The sequence below is a fragment of the Chiloscyllium plagiosum genome, unplaced genomic scaffold (assembly GCF_037043375.1).
Source record: "Chiloscyllium plagiosum isolate Xiang-an unplaced genomic scaffold, Cpla_swu_hap1 HiC_scaffold_12, whole genome shotgun sequence".
Taxonomy (NCBI): Eukaryota; Metazoa; Chordata; class Chondrichthyes; order Orectolobiformes; family Hemiscylliidae; genus Chiloscyllium; species Chiloscyllium plagiosum.
Genome location: NW_028270150.1, coordinates 102,088,884 through 102,111,843, shown reverse-complemented (window position 1 = coordinate 102,111,843; position 22,960 = coordinate 102,088,884). Strand labels below are relative to the sequence as shown.

At 45.1% G+C, this 22,960-nt stretch overlaps 2 protein-coding genes across 5 annotated transcripts in view; both read right to left on the bottom strand.

Annotated features, from left to right (window-relative positions):
- Nucleotides 1-1,538, bottom strand: part of phex (phosphate regulating endopeptidase homolog, X-linked) — a 342,975-nt gene extending 341,437 nt beyond the window's left edge. For 3 of the 4 annotated variants that reach the window (XM_087993122.1, XM_087993120.1, XM_087993121.1), the window contains exon 1: nucleotides 1,280-1,538. In XM_087993122.1, the coding sequence (XP_087849248.1) occupies nucleotides 1,280-1,403 (124 nt within the window). In that variant the 5' untranslated portion in view covers nucleotides 1,404-1,538. The remainder of the gene's footprint in view (nucleotides 1-1,279) is intronic. The other variant, XM_087993123.1, reaches the window with a different exon arrangement.
- Nucleotides 1,539-7,736: 6,198 nt separating this feature from the next.
- sms (spermine synthase) overlaps nucleotides 7,737-22,960 on the bottom strand; it is a 68,116-nt gene continuing 52,892 nt past the window's right edge. Inside the window, exons 9-10 of the mRNA XM_043700269.2 lie at nucleotides 16,997-17,112; nucleotides 7,737-9,656 (exon numbers count right to left, since the gene is read on the bottom strand). Coding sequence (XP_043556204.2) covers nucleotides 9,626-9,656; nucleotides 16,997-17,112 — 147 coding nt within the window. The 3' untranslated portion in view covers nucleotides 7,737-9,625. The remainder of the gene's footprint in view (nucleotides 9,657-16,996; nucleotides 17,113-22,960) is intronic.

Sequence of the window (22,960 nt, the reverse complement as noted above, 5' to 3'; positions counted from 1 at the left end):
CAGTTCAAAACTATGTTAACACACAAACCAAAGGCTGGTTTCGCCTGCAACGCCCTCCACCGACGAACGTACAAAGGGAGGTCTGGATAATGCAGAACTCCCGAACTTTAGGGCGGCATGGTGGCTCAGTGGGTATCACTGCTGCCTCACAGCGCCAGTAGACCCGGGTTCGATTCCAGCCTCAGGCAACTCTCTGTGTGGAGTTTGCACATTCTCCCCATCTCTGCGTGGGTTTCCTCCGGGTGCTCCGGTTTCCTCCCACAGTCCAAAGATGGGTAGGTCGGGGCCATGCTAAATTACCCTTTCGTGTTCGGTACATTAGTCAGGGTAATGGAACGGGTCTGGGTGGGTTACTCTTCGGAAGGTCGGTGGGCCTGTTTACACACTGCAGGGAAACTAATCATTTTAAGAGGTTCACGGACAGAGTGGGGAAATGGGCAGATAAAAGTAAATGCGGTAAAACACAAGGGGCATTAACTTGTTGAGGAGAATGGTGAAGGGGCTATATAAAATAAACAGTAAACTGTAGAGGAGGGGGCAGGAGCAGAGAGATTTCCGAAAATGTGTGCATAGAAGTTGTCGGTTAGGGTCTGGGATGTACTGTCTGAGAGTGGGGGGGAGGGAGGTTCACTCGAGGGGTTAGGGTCTGGGATGTACTGTCTGAGAGTGTGGGGGGGAGGCAGGTTCACTCGAGGGGTTAGGGTCTGGGATGTACTGTCTGAGAGTGTGGGGGGGGGGGGGGGGGGAGGGAGGTTCACCCGAGGGGTTAGGGTCAGGGATGTACTGTCTGAGAGTGTGGGGGGGAGGCAGGTTCACTTGAGGGGTTAGGGTCTGGGATGTACTGTCTGAGAGTGTGGGGGGGGGGGAGGGAGGTTCACCCGAGGGGTTAGGGTCAGGGATGTACTGTCTGAGAGTGTGGGGGGGAGGCAGGTTCACTCGAGGGGTTAGGGTCTGGGATGTACTGTCTGAGAGTGTGGGGGGGGAGGGAGGTTCACCCGAGGGGTTAGGGTCAGGGATGTACTGTCTGAGAGTGTGGGGGGGGGGGGGAGGGAGGTTCACCCGAGGGGTTTGTAAAGTTTCACTGGAAAGTTCCCTTAAACGGAAAAGGACGAGTGGGGTGGGCAGGAGAGGGCCAGCACGGGCCAAGGGGCTGAACGGCCTCCTTGTGTGCTGTCAGCATGCTGTGGAGAGAGTCCGGTGTGAGTGCCCTCGGTGGGACAGTAACAGCCGGTGTTAAAGTTTCCCGTCCCCCCCCCCCCCCCCTCCACTCCCCACTTACCGAGAGCCAGCGCAATACTCAGCACCAGGGTGGCTGTTACAAACAGCAGCAGGAGCCCTTTCAGCCACCACCTCCGGCATCTCCCCCTCACAGGCTTTGCGCTCTCCAACACCTCCATTTGCATGGCGCCCACAACTTCCTTCTCTCTCTCTCTCTCACAGCTTGTCCTGGGGTCAAGTACAGAAACCTGGAGGAAAGGGTTTAGCCTGAGGCAAGGAGAGGTGTCACCACCGCGACACACACACACACACACACACACACAGAGAGAGAGAGGGGGGAGCCCAGGAGCAGTCTGTGCCTGATCTCTCTCTCTCTCTCTCTCTCCGGGGAGACTCTATGGGATTCCTGTTGACGCACAGCCACAGAGTTGGCTGGTCACTGCGCTCTATCAGGTTGCAAACTGCAATGTGTCCCAGTCAGACACAGCCTGCAGCTCATCAAAACAAGGGACACATGGCAACACCCCAACTGGCCCCCTGTGATTTCTCATCTTACAGTCACCCCGGATTGCAACGCTCATGTGAAGGAGCTGCTTTCTCATAGAGGTCCCCCCCCCCCCCCCACCACCAAGATTCTCCATTTCCTGGGCAGCCCAGAGCGATGACCTTGCCCCCCAGCCAGTGCTGGGTCCTCCCCCAGCTTTCCCTCCCTCCCCCTGGACGTTCACACCTTGTTTCTGACCACGCGGGTGGTCAAGCTGCACAAAGCTGGTGCACACACACACACACATCAGCAGCAGCTCCAGGCTGGACCCAGCTGGCCTGCTAAGTTTAGGCAAGGGTTAGCTGCCAGGGTCAGCACAGGCTTCCACACTCTCAGTCAGAGAGAAGGGACGCTGCAGCGGGGATAGATCCAGAACCCACCAGTCCCAAACCCCCATCCTCACACCCCTTTTCCCTCTCTGTCCATCACACTCTCACACCTCCACTTTTTTTCCCCGCCCCTCCTATTCTGTTCCATCCATCTCCCTCCTACAGTAACCCCTACTGCCCCTTCCCCATCACATTCTCACCACCTTCACCCCTTCCATCCCATTCTCAACCCCCATTGGCTTTGTCCCGTGTGGCCCGCTCTCTGAACCATCCAGCCACTCCGACCCCTCCATCCTCCCCCACCCCACCCCCCCCCCATCTTCTTCCTGGAAAAGGCCACACTTGACGAGCCTGAAGGAAGAATTCTAACATGAAAAGACCTAGGTCCAGCTGATCAGCCGACCATCAGTAATAGAGGGACTAGATTATCAACACAGTCTTCCCTATTCAGTCAGGACAGGGGTTAGAGTGGTAATGACAGTGGACTGGTAATCTGGGAAACAAAAACAGAGAATGCTAAAGAAACTCAGCAAATCTAGCAGCAGCTGTAGAGAGAGAGCGCGAGTTGACTATTTGAATCTAATGCAACACTTTCAGAACTGGAAGTGGTTGAACAGAGGAGTAGGAGTACGTGGAACAGATTGGGAGAGCAATGAGAACTAAAGACAAGGTGAGTACTACTGGTGGTAAAAGGAAGGATTCAGCTATAAAATAGGTGTAGATGAAAATGTGAGGGGGAAGAGAACGTGTCTCCTCTGCTGCCGGCAAAGCCCTCAAGACACAGCTGGGGAGGTTTGGGGGGTGGTGTAGAGGGGGAAGCTGTAGTCAAATTAGAAGTACTGTCAAACTTTTGATCTCAAGATTAAGTCCTAAAGGCTGTAAGGTGGCAAAACAATTAATGAGCTGCTATTCCTCCAGCTAGAGTTAAGCTTTATTGGAACACTGGAGTAGGCCCAGGACGCACATGGTAATTGGGTGGGAGGGGAATTTGATGGCTTTGGTGTTCCCATGTATCTGCTGCCCCATCTTCCTAGATGTTAGTGGTTTTGGGTTTGGAAAATGCTGCCAAATGTCAATTCCTGCAGTGCACCTTGTAGACAGTACACAGGACAGGGAGAAAGGGAGGATTGCAGATGCTGGAGATCAGATTAGAGTGTGTAGTGCTGGGAAAGCACAACGGGTTAGGTAGCACCCGAGGAGCAGGAGAATCAACGTATCGGGCAAAAGCCCTTCATCAGGAATGAGGCTTATGAGCAAAGGGGGTGGAGAGATAAATGGGAGGAGGTGGGGCTGGGAGGAAGGTAGCTCAGTGTGCCCGTGCGGTTGGAGGGTCCCGAGGTGGAAGATGAGGCATTTTTCCTCCAGGTGTGGGGTAGTTAGCGTTTGGCGATGGAGGTGGCCCAAGACTTGCACGTCCTTGGGGAGCAGGTCCTGGGTCTCCTCCATCACCAAACCCTTACCACCCCATGCCTGGAGGAGGAACACCTCACCTTCCACCTTCAGACCCTCCAACCACACTGGTTCAATGTGGATTTCACCAGTTTCCTCATTTCCCCTCCCCCCACCTTGTCCCAGATCCAACCCTCCAACTCAGCACCACCCTCATGACTGGTCCATCTTCCTTCCCACCTATCCACTCCACCCTCCTCTCTGACCTATCACCTTTACCCCCACCTCCATCTACCTATGATACTCTCAGCTACCCTCCCCCAGCCCCACTCCCCCTCCCCTCGGCTCACAGCCTCATTCCTGATTAAGGGTTTTTGCCCAAAACGTCGATTCTACTGCTCCTCGATGCTGCCTGACCTACTGTGCTTTTCCAGCAACACACACTCGACATAGAACACAGAACAGTACAGCACAGTACAGGCTATTCGGCCCTTTACATTGTCCTACTCTAAGATCAAACTAACCTACATACCCTTCATTTTACTATCATCCACGTGCCTATCGAAGAATCATTTAAACGTCTCTATTGTCTCTGACTCTACAACCAATGCCGGCAGTGTGTGCCACACACCCACCACTCTCTGCATAAAGCACCAACTTCTGACATCTTCCCCCATACCTTCCTCCAAGCACCTTAAAATTATGCCTCCTTGTGATAAGCCATTTCTGCCCTGGGGAAAAGTCTCTGGCTATCCACTCTATCTATGCTTCTTCATATCAAGTCACCTCTCCCCCTTCTTCATTCCAATAAGACAAGTCCTAACTCCCTCAAACTTTCTTCATAAAACAAGCCCTCCAGTCCAGGTAGCATCCTGGTAAATCTCCTCCGCACCCTCTCTAAAGCTTCCATATCCTCCCTATAATGAGGCGATCAGAACTGAATACAATATTCCAAGTGTGGTCTAACCAGGACTCTATAGAGCTGCTGCATAACCTTGTGGCTCTTAAACTCAATCCCCCTGCTAATGAAAGTCAGTACACCATGTGCCTTCTTACAACCCTATCAACTTGGGTGACAACTTTTGAGGGATCTATGGACATGGACCCCAAGGTCCCTCTATTCCTCCACACTGCCAAGAATCCTGCCTTTAACCCTGTAATCTGCTTTCAAATTCGACCTTTCAAGCGAACGATTTCACACTTTTCCAGGTTGAACTCCATCTACTATTTCTCAGCCCAGTTCTGCATCCTGTCAATGTCCCGTTGCAACCTACAACAGCCCTCCACACTATCCACAGCTCCACCAACCCACGCAGACACGGGGAGAAGGTGCCAACTCCATACAGTCACCGGAGGCTAGAATTGAACCTGGGTCTCTAGCGCTCTGAGGCAGCAGTACTACCTGCTGAGCCACTGTGCTACCCCAAATGTCCTGATTGAATTCAGATTTTTTAAACACTAAAATGCTAAATCTTAATAAAAGATTTGAGCATGCTCCCAATAACAGAAATTGACTAACTGGCCTGAAGTTGCCTCCTTTTTTGAGTATTGTGTATAGATTAGCAGTTTTCCGACCCTCTGAGACCTATGTAGAATTCACAACTGACTATCTCTGCAATCACTTCCTTTCATCTGCAAAGCATTAGGGCCAAGGGCTTGCAAACGTTTATTCCCATTTGTTTTTCTTGTACCTTTACTATAGTGATAGCGATTGTGTTTACGCTTTCCCTATTGCTGGTTTTCTACAAATGCCTTTAGTGCCTTCAAGAGGACAGATATAAAGTGCTGAAACACACTGCCATTTTCTCATTTCTAACCATTAATTCCACAGCCTCTGGCTTTGCTGTTTTCACTTGGGAATATTTGTCGGAGCTATGCCTGTTTTTATATTTCTTTCTAGCATGCTCTCATTCTAATTCCTTTTGTTTAGCAAAGCAAATCATGGCTGATTTTGAAAACTTTTCCCAATCTTCACTGCCTGAAACCTCCAAAATATTGTGACTATCAATATCTTACCCTTAACTTTCTTCACAAGAGGCAGTTCCTCATACTCATGGAGTCCTCAGGTCTCAGTTAAATACTCCATCCAGTTTTGGTCTAATCAGAGATGGATACAAGTTTAGCTGGTTTCCCCAGTTCTTCTACTCAATATGTCCTTGTGAAGCCCAAGATTACATGTGCTTTGTTGATTTCTCTGAACATGTCCTTACAAGCTAAATGCACAAGAATGTTCTTTCTGGAATGAACCCTTTTGTCTTCAGCTGGGCCTTGGTCACATTCACAGCAATGCACTTGACTGGTCAAGTAGGTGTCTTTACCCTGGATGATGTCAAGCTTCTCGAGTGTTATTGGAGCTGCATCCTTCCAGCCTTAACACTCCTGAATGGTGCCTTGTAAATGGTGGACAAGGGGTGGGGAGTCAGGACGACGAGTTACTCACCATGATATTCCTAGTCTCGGACTTGCTCTTGCAGCCAGAGATTATTTATGGTCCAGTTCAGTTTCTGGTCAATGGCAACCTTCCGGATAATTGATAGTGGGGGAATCCTGTGATAACGACACTAGTGTATGTCCAAGGGCAACACGAGATTCTCTTATTGGAGTCACTCATTGCCTGGTTCGTACGTTACCCATGTGTTACCTGTCACTGTCAATTCAGGACTTGGAATGTTTTGGTATTTGAGTATTAGAGGAATTCTGAATAGGGATGAGCGCTGTGCAATCCCCAAACATCCTCACCTCATGTCAGAAGGTCATGGATGAAGCACAATGGACCCCAGGCCACTACTGAGTAACTCCATTAATATTCTGGGGCCAGGGGGCTGACCTTCAATAATGAGAACCTTCAATCCTAGATATGACTCCAGCTAATGGAGAGCTTTCCCCATGACTGTCACCACCTTCAGGGTTATTGTGGTTTCTTGGTACCACATTTGGCCAAAGCTGGTCAACGTTCACCTCAGAAACGCAGCTCTTGAACTAAAGCCAGGACATCAGCTGTTGCTGAGTGGCCCTAGTGGAACCCAAACTGAGCATCAATGACCAGGTTACAGGAAGGTGTTCCATAATATCACTCTCAAAGACACTTTCCTCACTTTGCTTGTGGTTCCATTTAGACTGAAGGCAGTGATACCTAACACGAGATGGTCAGTAATTCATACATGTACCCAGCCAACTGTCTGGGATATTTCTTGATACGTTTTATGGCAATAGCTCTCAGTTGATCAATTGCCACAAATCATCTATTTGTTCAAAAGGAAATAAGCCACAGTACCATATTAGTACCCTGATCTATCAAGACACGACCAATCAATACACACCAAGAAATTGTGACCTTGTTCAATATAGTAAGATTGCCAGATCTGACAGGCTACTCTTTTATGGTGTCTTAGAATTCCCCGAGTGTAGACAGCATGCTCAACTTCGAGGAGAAAGTGAGGACTGCAGATGCTGAAGATCAGAGTCAAAAAGTGTGGTGCTGGAAAAACACAGCCAGTCAGGTAGCATCCGAGGAGCAGGAGAATCAATGTTTCAAGCATAATGTAGAGGAGACAGGACGCCCACTTGTGGAACTTTTCAGAGAACATCTCCTGGACACATGCACCAAACAACCCCATTGCCCCGGGACCAAACACTAATTTCCCCCTCCCACTCCACCAAGGACATGCAAGTCCTGGGCCTCCTCTATCGATAGATTCTAGCCACCTGGAGGAAGAACACCTCATCTTCCACCTTGGTCCCCTCCAATCACATGGGATCAATGTCAAATTCACCAGTTTCCTCATCTTCCCTGCACTCCATCCCAGATCCAGCCCTGCAACTCAGCACCGCCCTCTTGATCTGTCCAACCTGTCCATCTTCCTTCCCACTTACCCCCTCTCCCCTCTGCTTAGACCTATCACCATCAGCCCCTTCTTCTACCTAATCGCCTTCCCAGCTACCTCCCTCCTCCCATTTATCTTTCAGCTCCCTTGCCCCCCCCCCCACCCACATTCCTGATGCTTGAAACATCGACCCTCCTGCTCACCGGACACTGCCACACTTAACTTCTACACCAGAGGTCAATTTCACTTGCAGTAAGACAAGACAAGCAACTCTCACAGGGAAGATGACAACGAGGAAGATTGCAGTAAGTTATCAGTTTAAACACATCATGGAAGACTTGCAATACTGCAGAGTTAATTGTTAATGTTCTTTAACACACTTTGTTAATGTTGATGTAGACATATGACAACATGTTAAAGAGAAAACAAAAAGGCATTTTGTGGAGACCTTTATTTTCAGGTTTACTGCACTCATGTGCATCTTACAGAACTAAACTGCCATTGATAATTCCATTATAAACTCTTGTGCTGTTGCACTTGTTCACAGTTCTACACAGCAGGAGCAGCATTCAGTGCAAAGGTTCATTATTTTAAAATCGCAACACTTGTGTGTTTGTAGTTGCCAATTGTAGTTGTAGCTGACACGCAGAAAGATTTCACAAACATCAAAATTACTGTCATGACCAACCTTTCTCACCTGATGCTACTTTTTCCAAGACTTGACTATTAGGGAACTAGGACAGTAGCTGACAAATTATACAGATTAGGGAAAAGAAATGGGGTACAAAATTCTATTGCTAGTAGCATTGAAATCCCCATGAAATTTGTATTAAAAGGAAAACCCCCTTCTGTAATTCTGACATTGTCCTTCTCAATTATCACGTGAAAGAAAAGTGGTCAGTTCTGGTCTGCAGGAGGGTGGCAGGGACAGCAATTGAAAAAGAATACATCCTGACCAACAGCAGGACATCGGCTAATAACCACAACGATACCTCTCATTGCAAGCTGTTATCAAGTGGAAAGGATGGTAGCCAATGTTTACTTTGCAGGGACAGTACAGTGAGGCTCCAGGAGAGATGTGGAGCATAAAAGCATGCAGGCTACAGATAAGACTCTTAAAACAACAGTGAATCTCTGACCTACATTCACTGCTAAATCGGGAGACACCACTTTTGGTGGGACCTGCAAATTTATTTGTTCTGACTCCACTTTAACGATGCAGGGTGGTTGGCATCTGATTTACCAGAGCGGTTGGCAGATGCGAAACTAACTGTGGACGGACGCAATACTGTCTTTTATTGTTTTTCTCTATTTGATTTAAGAGGTCAAAGCCGATCACTTTCTATTCTCTTGGAGCTTAGACCCATTTCCAAAGACGCTCATTCCCATGCCTGCAGAACCATCAATTGTGCATTTTCTAAACAAATTTACGATTAGGATGATGCCATTGTAACCTGTTGCTCATTCATATTTTAACCAACACAAACACTGACAGAGGTTGCTCAGTTCTCAGCACTGATACAAATGAAAAAATGTTCCCTTGAGCAGGAAAAAAAACACTTGTTCTGTGATTAATGAATAAATAAATATTGTTCTAATATTAGCAACTTGCCTGGAAAAGTCAAGAAATGTTCACACAGAGAAAGAACAAAATCCAACAATGATTTCCCCCTTTTTTTCAATACATGAAGTGCTCAACAATTTTCTTGTCATTAGCCACTGCAAAAGGCTACAGTAATAACTTTATGCAGAAATAATAGAACACATTTCAACAGTTGTGTTTATTCCAAAAACACAGCAATAAATTAAAAGAAATTAATTTCCAAACTGACTATGGTTGACATAAGAGTATGATACCGCAGACTGAAATACGCAAAGACAATCCAGAACAAAAAAAAATTAACTGGAATAAATCACCACTAAATACAAAATTGTGAATTCGCCTACCCACCCACCCACAAAAGTAAAAAGATCCAGATTCACATTTACAGTGACATTCAGGAGGTCCGGTGCAGTCACCATTGCTCCTTGCACCTCCATTTAAAATGCAAATGACCAGACACTTTAAAAAAAAAATTCCCTGCAAAATATACAAGTCGCATCTTTCCTGAAATAAGAAGTTGCATCACAGCACAATGCAAGACACCTCGGCCAGGAGACTTGATTTAAGTACACAGCATTACTTCAGTGAGAAACAGCCTGCACCAGGGTGCAAGCCTAAAAAGCATCATGCAGCACATAGCCCTGCCATCCTTACAATTACCAACTCTATTGATATTTTCATAAAATAACTTGCAACTTTTGATTTGAAAAGGTACATTCTATTTTTTCCACACTGTGTAGAACACCCATCTGAACAAGGAACTTAAGGAAATCAAACAATTTGAGGTTTACACACTCGACACATATCGATCAGTAAATATTTAAGACTAAAGACTCCACTTCGAAAAACATTGCCCACATGATTTGGAGACGCCGGTGTTGGAGTGGGGTGTACAACGTTACAAATCACACACCACCAGGTTATAGTCCAACAGGTTTTAATTGGAAGCAGTACTCCATAACCACCTGATGAAGGAGCGTCACTCCGAAAGCTAGTACTTCCAATTAAACCTGTCGGACTATCACCTGGTGTTGAGAAATTTTTAACTAACCACATAAAATTAAGCTTTGCAATACTCTGACAAATTACATGAAAGCGCAAGATGTACGATATGTGTTTAGAGCAGTCTGTGGAGCCTTGTTTGGTCATATGGAATCACTTAGACATACTGAACCAATGACTTGGGCTTACAGAATAATTTCACAAGTATGAAAACATCACAAGGCACGTCACAAAGGAATAGAAATGGATGGTGAAGCAAGGGAGGTGATTTCTGAATAGATCACCTGAAGATTAACTGAGGAAATAAACAGTACGGAGGAGTGTGTTAAAGCGAGAGATGGAGACAAGCTTATGGCCTGTACAGTAAAATATACAGCTGGTAAAGCGAAGGTGGGACAACAGAGTTTGAGAACTGCGTGTTCTACAGAGATTACAAAATCAGGATGGGTTCAAGGCCAGAAAGCACGTTAAACACCAAGTTCATAATGAAATTGGAGATATTCTGCAAGACCTCAGTTTTAAAACTTACTAAAAACCCATCTGGTTTACTGAGAATACCTGCTGTCCTTATCTGGTTCAGTCTACACGACTCTCGACCCAAAGACTCTGAACTGTCCTCTAAAATGGCCAAGCTAGCCACTCAGTTTAACTGCAATCAGGAATGGGAGACAAACACTGGCCTTGTCAGCGATGCCTAAAACCACTGAAAGCAGCAGCAATACGAAAGGGACGTTTAAAGTGGATGCAGCGCACATTTGTTAGGATGTACATAAACATGAAATATTAAAACTTAAAAACGGGAACTAAAGGCTTACGGCTTGAAATTAGGAGGATTGATCAGCGAGTTTGCTGATGATACAGAAGTTGGGAGGGTGATAAATATGGAGGATGATAGCCTTAGACTACAAGAGCATACAGACAAGCTGATCAGATGGTCTAATCAGTGGCAAATAGAACTCAATCTGAATAAGTGACAGATGATGCACTTGGGCAGGGCAAATATGGCAAGGGAATACATGATGAATGGTAGGTCCCTGGGAGCAGTTAGAGATCTTGGTGCACATGTACACTGGCCCATTAAAATAGCAGATCAGGTGATTAAACTGATTAAGGCATTAACTTGCCTTCATGAGCCGAGGCAGTGTGTTTAAGAGCAGGGAGGTTATGCTAGAACTGCATAAACTGTTGGTTAGGTCACAGCTGGAGTACTGTATGCAGCTCTGGGATCCATGTTACAGGAGGGGTGTGACAGCATTGCAGAAGATGCAGTGGAGATTTACCAGGATGTTGCATGGACTGCAGAGTTTCAGTTAAGGAGAGAGATTGGTTGTTTTGCTCAGAGCAGAAGAAGGTTGAGAGAGGTCATGATTGGCGTGTATAAAATTATAAAGGGGCATAGATAGAACAAGGTTTAGAGTAGGCGTAAGGAAACCATTTTCACCCAGAGGCTGGTGGGAATCTGGAAGGTTACTACAGGCAGAAACCCTCATCACATTTTAGTAAAGATCCGCACTTGTGATGCCAAGGTATACAGAACTCTGCACCAAGTGCTGGAGAGTGGGATTAGAGAAGTTGTGGCTGCTTTTCACTGTTGTGGACATGATGGATCAAAGCACCTTTATCCGTGCTGTAGATCTTGACAACGATGTAAGGGTTGGTTTATTTTCATTAGGCCATCCAGACAAGGTGCTGCACATGTCTACAACAATATAAAAATAAGACTGGACAAGTAGAAGGCGGCTACTTTCAGAAATTGAGCAGTTAAGAAAGAGGAGACATGGTTAAATGCAAGAGACTGACAGCTAGTGAACGCCCTGCACAGGCAGGTGAGGTACCATGGAATTCACTGTCGTCATCAAAGGTGGAATGGGCAACATTGAAGATTAACTTGCATGGGGAGGTGAAGGAAGAGAGATTAAAGGTTTCAGCCTAGATTGTGCAAAGATTCGGAGAAACATTTGCTTGTTAAGATAAAATGCTGGCCAGAAACAAAAGGTCTATTCCCTATTTTAGCTTTTATCTATTTTTATGACCGATGGTGTAATGGTTAAATTGAGGGAAGAATTTCACAAATTAGAACTAATTTGGGAAGCCACCTTGGGGAGACAGTCTGACGTGACCTGTAAAAGCCATTCCATTGGCATGCCAAATCAAATAAGGATGATCTACAACCAAGGCTTCAAATCACTGACAACATGAGCCAAAACTCATATCAAAGATTTTTACAATTTGAAATAAAACAGCTTCATATTAATAGGCTGTTCACTCTTCTGTCATGTTTCAGTCCCTATTCGGAAGGGAAGATTTGCAATGATGCAATATTGATGAAACAAATCCAGTAAAACAAATCTTTCAAAAAACTTCAATGGCTTAGGGATAAGTCAAAACAATGTACATGAACATTCAACTGGGCTCCAAACCTAGCAGGGACAACAGAATATCATGTATTGCACGTGCAGCATGGCTAAATGACTAAAATAACAATGATGAATTTCCACCATGTGCAATACAATTTACTTTATTTTTGTTTATAATCAGAATAACTTTACCTGAAACATCATCAGGAGCATCTGTGCATTAGTACCATATTCAAAATTAAACTGGGTGGGCAGAAACAGGAAAATAGAAAGAATGGATATCGGGGGGGGGGGGGGGCATCATCCAGTAGGGTCTGGCACAGATACCAGACAGCAAATGGAACCAGGGAATTGGAGGTATTATACGTTAATTAAGGGATAACTGGGTGAGAACCTTGGTGTATAAACAGGACACAAAGAAGGCAGCGTGTTACATCTGTGCTGTTCTAGTCAGTATACATGTATTTTGACTGACAAAGTAGATGACTGGCCTCTGTCTAAGTTCTTTAACGTCTGGCGTTTCATGGAGGGGAATAAATGTTACAGCAAATATCTACTTGTCTAGATGGTGAATTCGGACAGCGGAATGGTCATTTATTGCCATAATCCAAGGTCAAGCTCTGAAAAGATTTCTTTGAAAAGCTATTTCTCAAATCCTCTTCAGTGCACTAAATTTGCTTCATTGCATGCAGCAATGTCCAGGTTGGAGATAATTAGCAGAGAGTGCTACTCTTATTTTTGTTCTACAGTGTTATGTAGTATTCCAAACACTGATTAGCCCATCTGATCAGCTTGTCTGTATGCTCTTGTAGTCTAAGGCTATCATCCTCCATATTTATCACCCTCCCAACTTCTGTATCATCAGCAAACTCGCTGATCAATCCTCCTAATTTCAAGCCGTAAGCCTTTAGTTCCCGTTTTTAAGTTTTAATAGTGAGTTCAGGCCACAAGTATACCAGCCATGATCAGACTGAATGGTAGAGCAGGTGTGACATGCTGGGTGACCTACCCTTGTTCCCTTTTATGACCCTATAAGCTTCCTCTCTGACAACTATCTGAACTTAAGCGAAATCATTTGCAACCTAGCTGTGGCTCTTTATTTCCAAGTGAACTCTCAGCCACATATCAGTTTCCATTGCTGCCTCATTTTGAAGTATCATTCAAGCCTGATACTGCCTCAGCTCATCTGTTGCTGAAATCCTCATGCCTTTCCTTACTATAACAATTCCAATGCTCCTCTGGTCAGTCTCCCATAAGTGTGCGTTCATCCACAACTCTGCTGGCTGACACTTCACTCAAGTGTCCATTCACTTGCTGATCTATACTGGCTCCCAGCTCAATTCTGCCTTAACACAAGCCCTTATCCATTTTTTTCAAATCATTCAATGCCCTTGTCCCTTACTGTCTAACCTTTTCCAGAATTAGGGTTCGCGAATTCTGACCCCTTAAGCACCTTGGATTGTAATTGTCCCACCAATGGCAGGCAAATCTCTTTGCTACTTTGGTGCTCTCTATTTAACTAAGCCTTTGACCACATGTCTTGACTTCTCCTGGTGTGGCTCAACGTTAAAAATTTAATTTATACTGCTCGAGTGTTACAGAGCATTTTGTAACAATTAAAAAGGTGACATGTAAATTATATTGTCACTGTTACTGAAGTGATCCCTGCAACAATCCTTGTAGAACAAACATCACTTCCCTCCTTGCACCAGTCTGAGTGTCCACTTCTAACATCTTTAACCTCTTTCCTAACTAGTTCGCAATCCACTCCATAACTCATTTCAATTCTATATGTTCTGACCTCCATCAAATCTTGGTCAAGCATAACCTTTGCTTTTGTGGTGGCTGAGACATTTTCAGTCGCTAATCTTTCTTTTCAGTTCTGTCTGCAGGCACAGATTCTTTTATTCCTAGCACCAAATTTAAATCAATCAGTCTCGGGTCCCCTAGGCCTGTTTTGACACTCCTTTCCAAATATAGTAATGCGAGTATTGCAATAAAGTATTATGTTTCAGCACTCATTTCTAGCTCACCTCAGAATTTATACTAATGGGAAACCTTATAAAAAGGTATCCAGCACCATCAAGGCCAACTTTGTCTTCATCTGGCACTAATTCTCTGTTTAATCTTTCTTTTTCAAATAGATAATAGCTCCGATATCTCTTCTCTAACCTCTGAAAATGGTTGGTTGTAATCCATCAGGATCAAGGCTTCATTGTAAAATTAGTTGGGTTATAAATACCTACTGTCATCTCATCTTAGATTTCCTCTCATGTGCTATGATCTTTTTAATGTCTTGCCAAAACAAGCCAGCCTCCTGTAATAATAAAAATGTTAATTATTTAATAGACCTGGCATTTTGAGCTGAGGGCTTTTAACAGGTGTACTCCTCGTCACAGTTTTGCTGTTTGAGTCTGAGACACTCCAGGTCGTCCAGGACAAAGACGTTTGCTTGAATTGCACCCTGTCCACTGCCTTCAACATTCACTCCCTGCACCAGATGATACACAGTGGCAGCTGTGTATATCATGTACAAAGTGCACTGCAGTTAACTCACCAAGAGACAGCACCTTTAAACCCACTGCCTGTACTATCAAGAAGGACAAGGCCAGCAGATAGGAGGGAACCACCACCTGCAAGTTCCCTTCCAAGCCACTCACTGTCCTGACAAGGAAATAGGCCATTGTTCCGACAGTGTCACTGGGTCAAAAGTTCTGAAACGGCCTCCTTAACAGCACTGTGTGCATCTACTGCCCAAGGCTGGCAGCAGCACTACATGGCAGGTCACTGTCCCCTTTGAAGGACATCACAGAAGCTGGTTTAACTCTCAACGTCCACACACAATAAAAAGGTATCTACAGACTTCTCGACAATTCAACTGAGTTTTGGTTGGCTTATTTCTCCGACATTGTTTTACCACCTACTGTCATCCTTTTTGCTTACTGTATGCTTTTTATGATTCAATTTTGTCCTTACTTATTTACATGCCACAACTGCGATGTACAACAAAAACTGGAATTGCAAGGGACACCCACGCGCTGTGCAAATATAAATTTTAAAAAACCTGCCATGGCTAGTTTCTTTTTGTTCTTCAGAGGAATATTGTTCTGTTTTACTGATGTAGATGCTTCCGACTATCGCCGCCCATTTGCAAAAATGCTGGTTTTTTACCAGCTCTATTCTCACCTCTTAAAAATCGTACTCTGTCCAATTTTTCTTTTTCACTTTGGACTTGATTATTTTAAGCTCTCAATCTACATGCTAAGATTACTATGTTATGATTGCTATTGCTAGGGTGCTCCCCATTGCCGGTCAGTTCTTTAGACAGTTGTCTGCTCTTCTGTTCTGATCAGCTCTACAAGCCTTCAATAATTAGCTCTAATTCTGTCATCACTGTACAAATTTTGCAACATAGGATTTCATTGATAATAATTTTATGTAAAACTACATTGCAGGCAAATGTATCAACCTTACCTTTTAAACTGTAAAGCAATGTGTCTAATAATTTGCACTTATGCCAGTGGCACAGTCAAATACCTCAAAACACTTCAGTGGAAGAGCAAACAAGATCTGATACAATGTCAATTGCAACAAAGTGGTGCACTCTGAGGAGCATCTTAAGGGAGAATAGATTTAAGGCGGCACGGTGGCTCAGTGGTTAGCACTGCTGGCTCACAGCAACATGGTCCCAGGTTCGATTCTGGCCTCGGGTGACTGACTGTGTGGAGTTTGCACATTCTCCCCGTGTCTGCGTGGGTTTCCTCTGGGTGCTCCGGTTGCCTCCCACAATCCAAGGGTGCACAGGTTAGGTGAATTGGCCATGCTAAATTACCCATAGTGTTCAGGGATGTCTAAGTTAGGTGTATGAGTCTGTGGTAAATGTAGGGGAATGGGTCAGGATGGGATACTCTTAAAAGTTTAATACAAAATGGGATGACACAGTGGCTCAGCAGTTAGCACTGCTGCCTCACAGCGCCAGGAACCCAGGCTCATTTCCACCCTCGGGCGACTGTGTGGAGTTTGCATATTCTCCCCGTGCCTGTGTGGGTTTCCTCCCATAATCCAAAGATGTGCAGGTCAGGTGAACTGGCCATGCTAAATTGTCCATGGTGTTCATGGAGGTTAGGTGCCTTAGTCAGGGGTAAATATAGAGTAGGGGAATGGGTCTGGGTGGGTTACTCTTCGGAGGGTCAGTGTGGATTTGTTGGGCCGAGGGGTCTGTAGGGATTCTATATAAAAAAGACATACAGATTCGTACAGGGAACCCCAGAGCTCAAGACCAAAGCAAGCGGAGGCATTGTTGTCAATGCCGAGGTGATGGAAGTTAGGAGAATGCAGCAAAAGGCCGAAAGTTAAAGGGAAGCAGAGTTTTCAGAGAAATGTAGAGCGAGATAAGAGTACAGAAGAGTGGGAAGAACAAGGCCAAGGAAGGAATTGAATAGAAGGATAAGAATTTCAAAGTCAATGAGCTATTAAACTGGGTCACAATTCATTACCTCTAATTTAGGAACACCGTACAGTCAAACTTCTGTCAAGTTAAAATCAGAAAAGAAGTTGTGTGTTTCCAAAGATGTATTGCCCTTAAGCTCCACTCAATGCTGGGGGATATCAAAATACTGGGGAATTCCCTACACGGCAATACTAATCGAGGCAGCGCAGCTATTTAAAAAGGAATCTAACATTTAAATTACTTGCAAAGCAAATGCATCACAGAGCAGGGAAAAGGATACAATTCTGCATAAGATGGAACACATACAACTTTCTTTGAATATTCCACAGGGCAGTAGAGTTTGTTCAGCTGCTGTTCATACATCGCTAGTGCGTCTGTCAAGTTTGCACAGTTACCCTAGAGGACAAAAGGAGAGTGAAGATATTAGGCAATTTCTTTCAGGAACATTTTTTTTAATAAAACCACACTCAGAATTCATAAGATGTCAAGTTTCGGATTTTTTATTGGAGGTTACTGACCTAATCGGAAGATTTATCATCTAGAGACAGGCAGCAAAACTTCAGAACTCACAAGGCAGGCAATTTGAAATGACACAACTACTAAACAATGAACTACATGCTGGCGGTTCTCCATCCAGTCATACCAACCACTGATGTTAGCTCCGGCTTGAAATCTCGAGGGGAAATGCTGCCTGCGAATATACAGCTGGCTAATCCAGAGGCTTAACATCTTAGAATACATGTACCAAAAATGTGAGGTATGTATGAGGAACAATTGTGCTAGTGCACAACTTTACGCAAGTTAATGAATTTATATTACAGAGAAGTCTTTGCATTTGAAACTTTAGCTCCATTTTCCTCCCCACAAATGTTGCCAGACCAAATGTGTTTCTCCAGTATTGCTTTCTTTCACATTACAGAACTGCTTCAATTATCATGCAGGATATTTACACCAATAGACCAATATCAAATTCTGTATTACCACAACACAGTTCTGTCGTTTTATTTTATTCTGAGACTTGGACATCACTTGCAAGGCCAGTAATCATTACCTACTCCTAAATGCCCTCAGGTCGGTGGTGAGCGATTGTCTCCGACGATTGCACTTGTGCATTGCTAGTACTTCAGTGATATCATGAATTAGGGAATTCCAGGAATTGACTCCAGGACGATGACAATTCACATGGTTCAAGGCACTGTCTCTACTTCTTAGCTAGGACTTCCAAGTCACACTTCAGACTGGTTTAGATGGTGGGGAGGCAAAAGGTGAGTTATTCAAGACAGAACTCCCAGTCTTTGACCTGTTATTGTAGTAACAGTATTTTTGACAGATAGTACAGTTCAGTTTGTGGGCATTAGTAACCCCCTGGGTGTTGATTCTGGAGATTTAGCAATGGTAGACACTGAATATTAAGGTGCAGGGAGGGGGCTGAGGAGGAGATAAGATGAGATCATTAGATTCCACATGTAGGTTTGCTCGCTGAGCTGGAAGTTTCGTTTTCAGATATTTCTGCCACCATACTAGGTAACATCTTCAGTGAGCCTCCGGATGAAGAACTGGTGGCGCAGCCTGCTTTCTATTTGTGTGTTTGGGTTTCCTTGGGTTGGTGATATCATTTCCTGTGGTGAGATCATTTCCTGTTTTTTTCTCTGGGGGTGATAAATGGGATCCAACTGGAACTCTATCAACAAACACATTGACTTGGATCCCATTTACCACCCCCTGAGAAAAAGAACAGGAAATGACCAACCCAAGGAAACCCAAATACTTAAATAGAAAGCGGGCTACACGACCAGTGCTTCATCCAGAGGCTCACTGAAGATGTTACCTAGAATGGTGACGAAACATCTGAAAATGAACCTTCTAGCTCAATGATAAACCTACATCCAGAACCTCAACCTGAGCTACAAATCTTCTCAAAACTCCCTATCATTAGATTCTCTGTCATTGGAGATCATCATTATAGGGCACCTACAGAGCATGAAGATTAATTGCTGCTAATCAACCGATGCCTTGATATTGGTCAGGTCTTGCTGTACGTGGACGTGGACTCTGTCAGTATCTAAGCAGTTCTGAATAATGATCACAGCACAGCAAAAATCCCTACTTCAGACGTTTTGTGTGTGTGGCGGTCACTTGTCCAGCAATTGAAGATGATTGGGTAGGACGATATGCTGAGGTAGTCCTCCAGATGACTGTCTTCTAACAACCACAACCATTTCCATCTGACTTCAACAGTTTTCCCAAAATTCCCACTGACTTCAATTTTACTGGGGCTCCCGGATGCTCAGCTTTTTCAAAAGCCAGGAACAGTGAACAAATCTCCACCTATGGAGTTTCTAGATCATGTTCAGACCAGGGCCGTGATGACAATGCCCAGGTGTAAGCTGCTGATCCATCCAACCATGCACTGCTGTGATACCACACATACAATGGAGGATGCTCTCACTGTGTAGACAGGCTGTAAGATAATCACTGCTTCAGCACCAGCACAGACAGATGCACCTTTGATAGGTAGACTGGCGAGAACAAAAATCAAGCAGATTTCCCCATTTTGGTTCTCTGACCATCTGCACCAGGTCCAGCCTGGCAGATATGTCCTTCAGGATGTTGCCAGCTCAGTCAGTAATGGCACTACCATGTCACTTTGGGTGATGAGCATTGATGTCCGCCAGAAGTCGAGGTACACATCGGTACCAATGACATAGGTAGGGAAAGGGATGAGGACCTGAAAAGAGAATATAGGGAGTTAGGCTGGAAGTTAGAAGGCAGGACAAGCAGAGTAGTAATCCTAGGACTGCTACCAGTGCCACGGGCTAGTGAGGCTAGGAACAGAGAGCGAGTGCAGCTGAACACATGGCTGCAGAGCTGGTGTAGGAGGGAGGACTCATATGTGGATAATTAGGATACCTTCTGGGGAAGGTGGGACCCGTACAAGGAGGGTGGGTTGCACCTGAACTGGAGGGGCACCAATGCCCCGAGCGGGAGGTTTACTAGAGCTCTTCGGGACGGTTTTACCTAGATTGGCAGGGGGTGGGAAGCAGAACTATGGAGCAGATGATGGAGTAGGTAGTAAACAGCCAGATCCAGTCAGCACAGAGTCTGTGAGAAGGGAATAGGCACTTGACAGGGTAAAGATGCAAGCAGTGTGATGGGTTGAATTGTGTCTATTTTAATGCAAGTAGTGTCAGGAATAAGGATGATGAGCTCAGAGCATGGATCAGTACTTGGAACTATGATGTTGTGGCCATTACAGAGACTTGGATATCACAGGGCCAGGAATGGTTGTTAGATGTACCAGGGTTTAAATGCGTCAAAATGGAGTGGGGGCGAGGTAAAAGAGGATTTGTCTACAGAGTCAGTATGGGCAGAAGTCAGAAACAGGAAAGGAGTTTCTACAGACGCTCCAGTAGCAACAGAGACACGGAGGAGCAGATTGGGAGACAGAGTTTGGAAAGATGCAGAAGTATCAGGGTTGTCGTCATGGGGAACTGTAACTCCCCAAATATTGATTGGAACCTCCTTAGTGCAAATAACTTGGATGGAGCAGGCTTTGTCAGGTGTGTCCAGGAAGGGTTCCTGATGCAATATGTAGATAGGCCGATTAGAGGGGAGGCCATATTGGATTTGGTGCTTGGCGAACCATGCTAGGTGTCAGGTCTCTCAGTGGAAGAGCATTTCAGTGATAGTGACCTGAACTCCCTGACTTTAACTATACTCATGCAGAGGGGTAGGAGCAGGTGGTATGGGAAAGTATTTCATTGGGGGAGGGGGCATACAATGCTATTAGGCAGGAACTGGAGCAGCTAAATTGGGAACAGATGTTCTCAGGGAAATGCATGACAGAAATGTGGAGATTGTTAAGGGAGCAATTACTGATAGTGCTGGAGAGGTTTGATCCCACTGAGGCAAGGAAGGGATGGTAGGATGAAGGAACCTTGGGTGACAAGGGATGTGGAACATCCAGTCAAAAGGAAGAAGGAAGCTTATTTAAAAATTGAGGAAGCAAGGATCAGACAGGGCTTCAGAGGGTTGCAAGATAGCCAGGAAGGAACTGAAGAATGGACTTAGGAGAGCTAGAAGGAGGCATGAAAAAGCCTGGGCAGGTAGGATTAAGGAAAACCATAAGGTATTCTACACTTCTGTGAGGAACAAGAGGATGGCCAGAGTGAGGGTAAGGCCGATCAGGGATAGTGGAGGGAACTTTTGCCTGGGGTTAAAGGAGGTAGGAGAGGTCCTTAATGAATACTTTGCTTTAGTATTCACTATTGAGAGGGACCTCGATGTTTACAAGGACAGCATGTTACAGACTGATATGCTCGAACAGATTGATGTTAAGAAGGAGGATCTGCTGAAGATTTTGAAATTCATGAGGATAGATAAATCTCCTGGGCCAGATGGGATATACCCAAGGTTACTATAGGAAGCAAGGGAAGAGATTGCTGCATCTTTGGCTATGATCATATTGTCCTCACTGTCCGCTGGAGTGGTGCCAGATGATAGGTTGGCAAATGTTATTCCCCTGTTCAAGAAAGGGAATAGGGATAATCCTGGGAATTACACACCAGTCAGTCTCACGGCAGTGATGGGTGAAGCATTGGAGAGGATTCTAAGAGACAGAATTTATGATTACTTAGAAAACCATAGTTTGATTAGAGATAGCCAGCACGGTTTGAGGGGGCAGGTCATGCCTCACAAGCCTTACTGAAAACTTTCAGGATGTAACAAAACACATTGATGAAAGTCGAGCAGTAGATGTGGTCTACATGGATTTTAGCACTGTGTTTGATAAGATTCCCCATGGTAGGCTCATTCAGAAAGTAAGGAGGTATGGGATACAGGGAAATCTGGCTCTCTGGATAAAGAATTGGCTGGCCCAAAGAAGACAGAGGGTGGTGGTAGATGGAAAGTATTCAGCCTGGAGCTCGGTAACTAATGGTTTTCCACAGGGATCGGTTCTGGGACCTCTGCTCTTGGTGATTTTTATAAATGAATTGGATGAGGATGTGAAAGGGTGGGTTAGTAAATTTGTCAATGATGCGAAGGTTGGTGGAGTGGTGGATAGCTTCACCAACCAGTGGTGGGCTGTTGTAGGTTGCAACGGGACATTGACAGGATACAGAACTGGGCTGAGAAGTGGCAGATGGAATTCAACCTGGAAAAGTGTGAAGTCATTCACTTTGGAAGGTTGAATTTGAATGCAGAATACAGGGTTAAAGGCAGGATACTTGGCAGTGTAGGGGTCCATGTCCATAGATCCCTCAAAGTTGTCACCCAAGTTGATAGGGCTGTTAAGGCAGTGTATGATGTGCTGCCTTACATTAGCAGGGGGATTGAGTTTAAGAGCCACGAGGTTATGCTGCAGCTCTAGAGAGTCCTGGTTAGACCACACTTGGAATATTGTGTTCAGTTCTGGTCACCTCATTATTGGAAGGATGTGGAAGCTTTATACAGGGTGCAGAGGAGATTTACCAGGATGCTGCCTGGACTGGAGGGCATGTCTTATGAAGAAAGGTTGAGAGAGAATTGGCTTTTCTCATTGGAGCGAAGAAGGGTGAGAGGTGACTTGGTAGAGGTGAACAAGATGATGAGAGGCATAGAGTGTGGATAGCAAGAGACTTTTTCTCAGGGCGGAAATGGCTATCATGAGGGGGCTTAATTTTAAGGTGATTGGAGGAAGGTTTGGGGAGATGTCAGAGGTAGGTACTTTACACAGTGTGGGGAGTATGTGGAATGCACTGCCAGCAGTGGTAGTACAGTCAGATACATTAGGGACATTTAAGCGACTCTTGGATTGGCACATGGAAGATTATGTTAGTCTGAGTTCCATCTCAGAGTACCCTCAGTGCTTTCTCCAAGTCGTGTTTAACACAGAGGAGTAACTGGTCCATCAGTTAAGAGGGGGCAAATAGTGATCTTCAGTAAGACGTTTACCAGTCCACATATCCTGCCAAGATGACTCCAAAACTCTCATTTCCTCGAGTACTCCAAGGCCCCTTCCTCCTGACTGTGAACTATTCTAATCAGAAGTCCCAGGCATCCTATAACTCATGTCTGATTTGTGCTCAGTTCTGATTACCCAGTACACCATGCTTCTGTAATATAATCAGGAGTCTTCTCCCCATTGCACAGACCCTTTTCATCTGTCTCCAGTGACACTCCTCCACCCTGATCCCTCCCTCTAGGATTTACCCACAGCTCATCCCTTTATTGAGAATGATGCAACACTGGCCACCTTAATTTC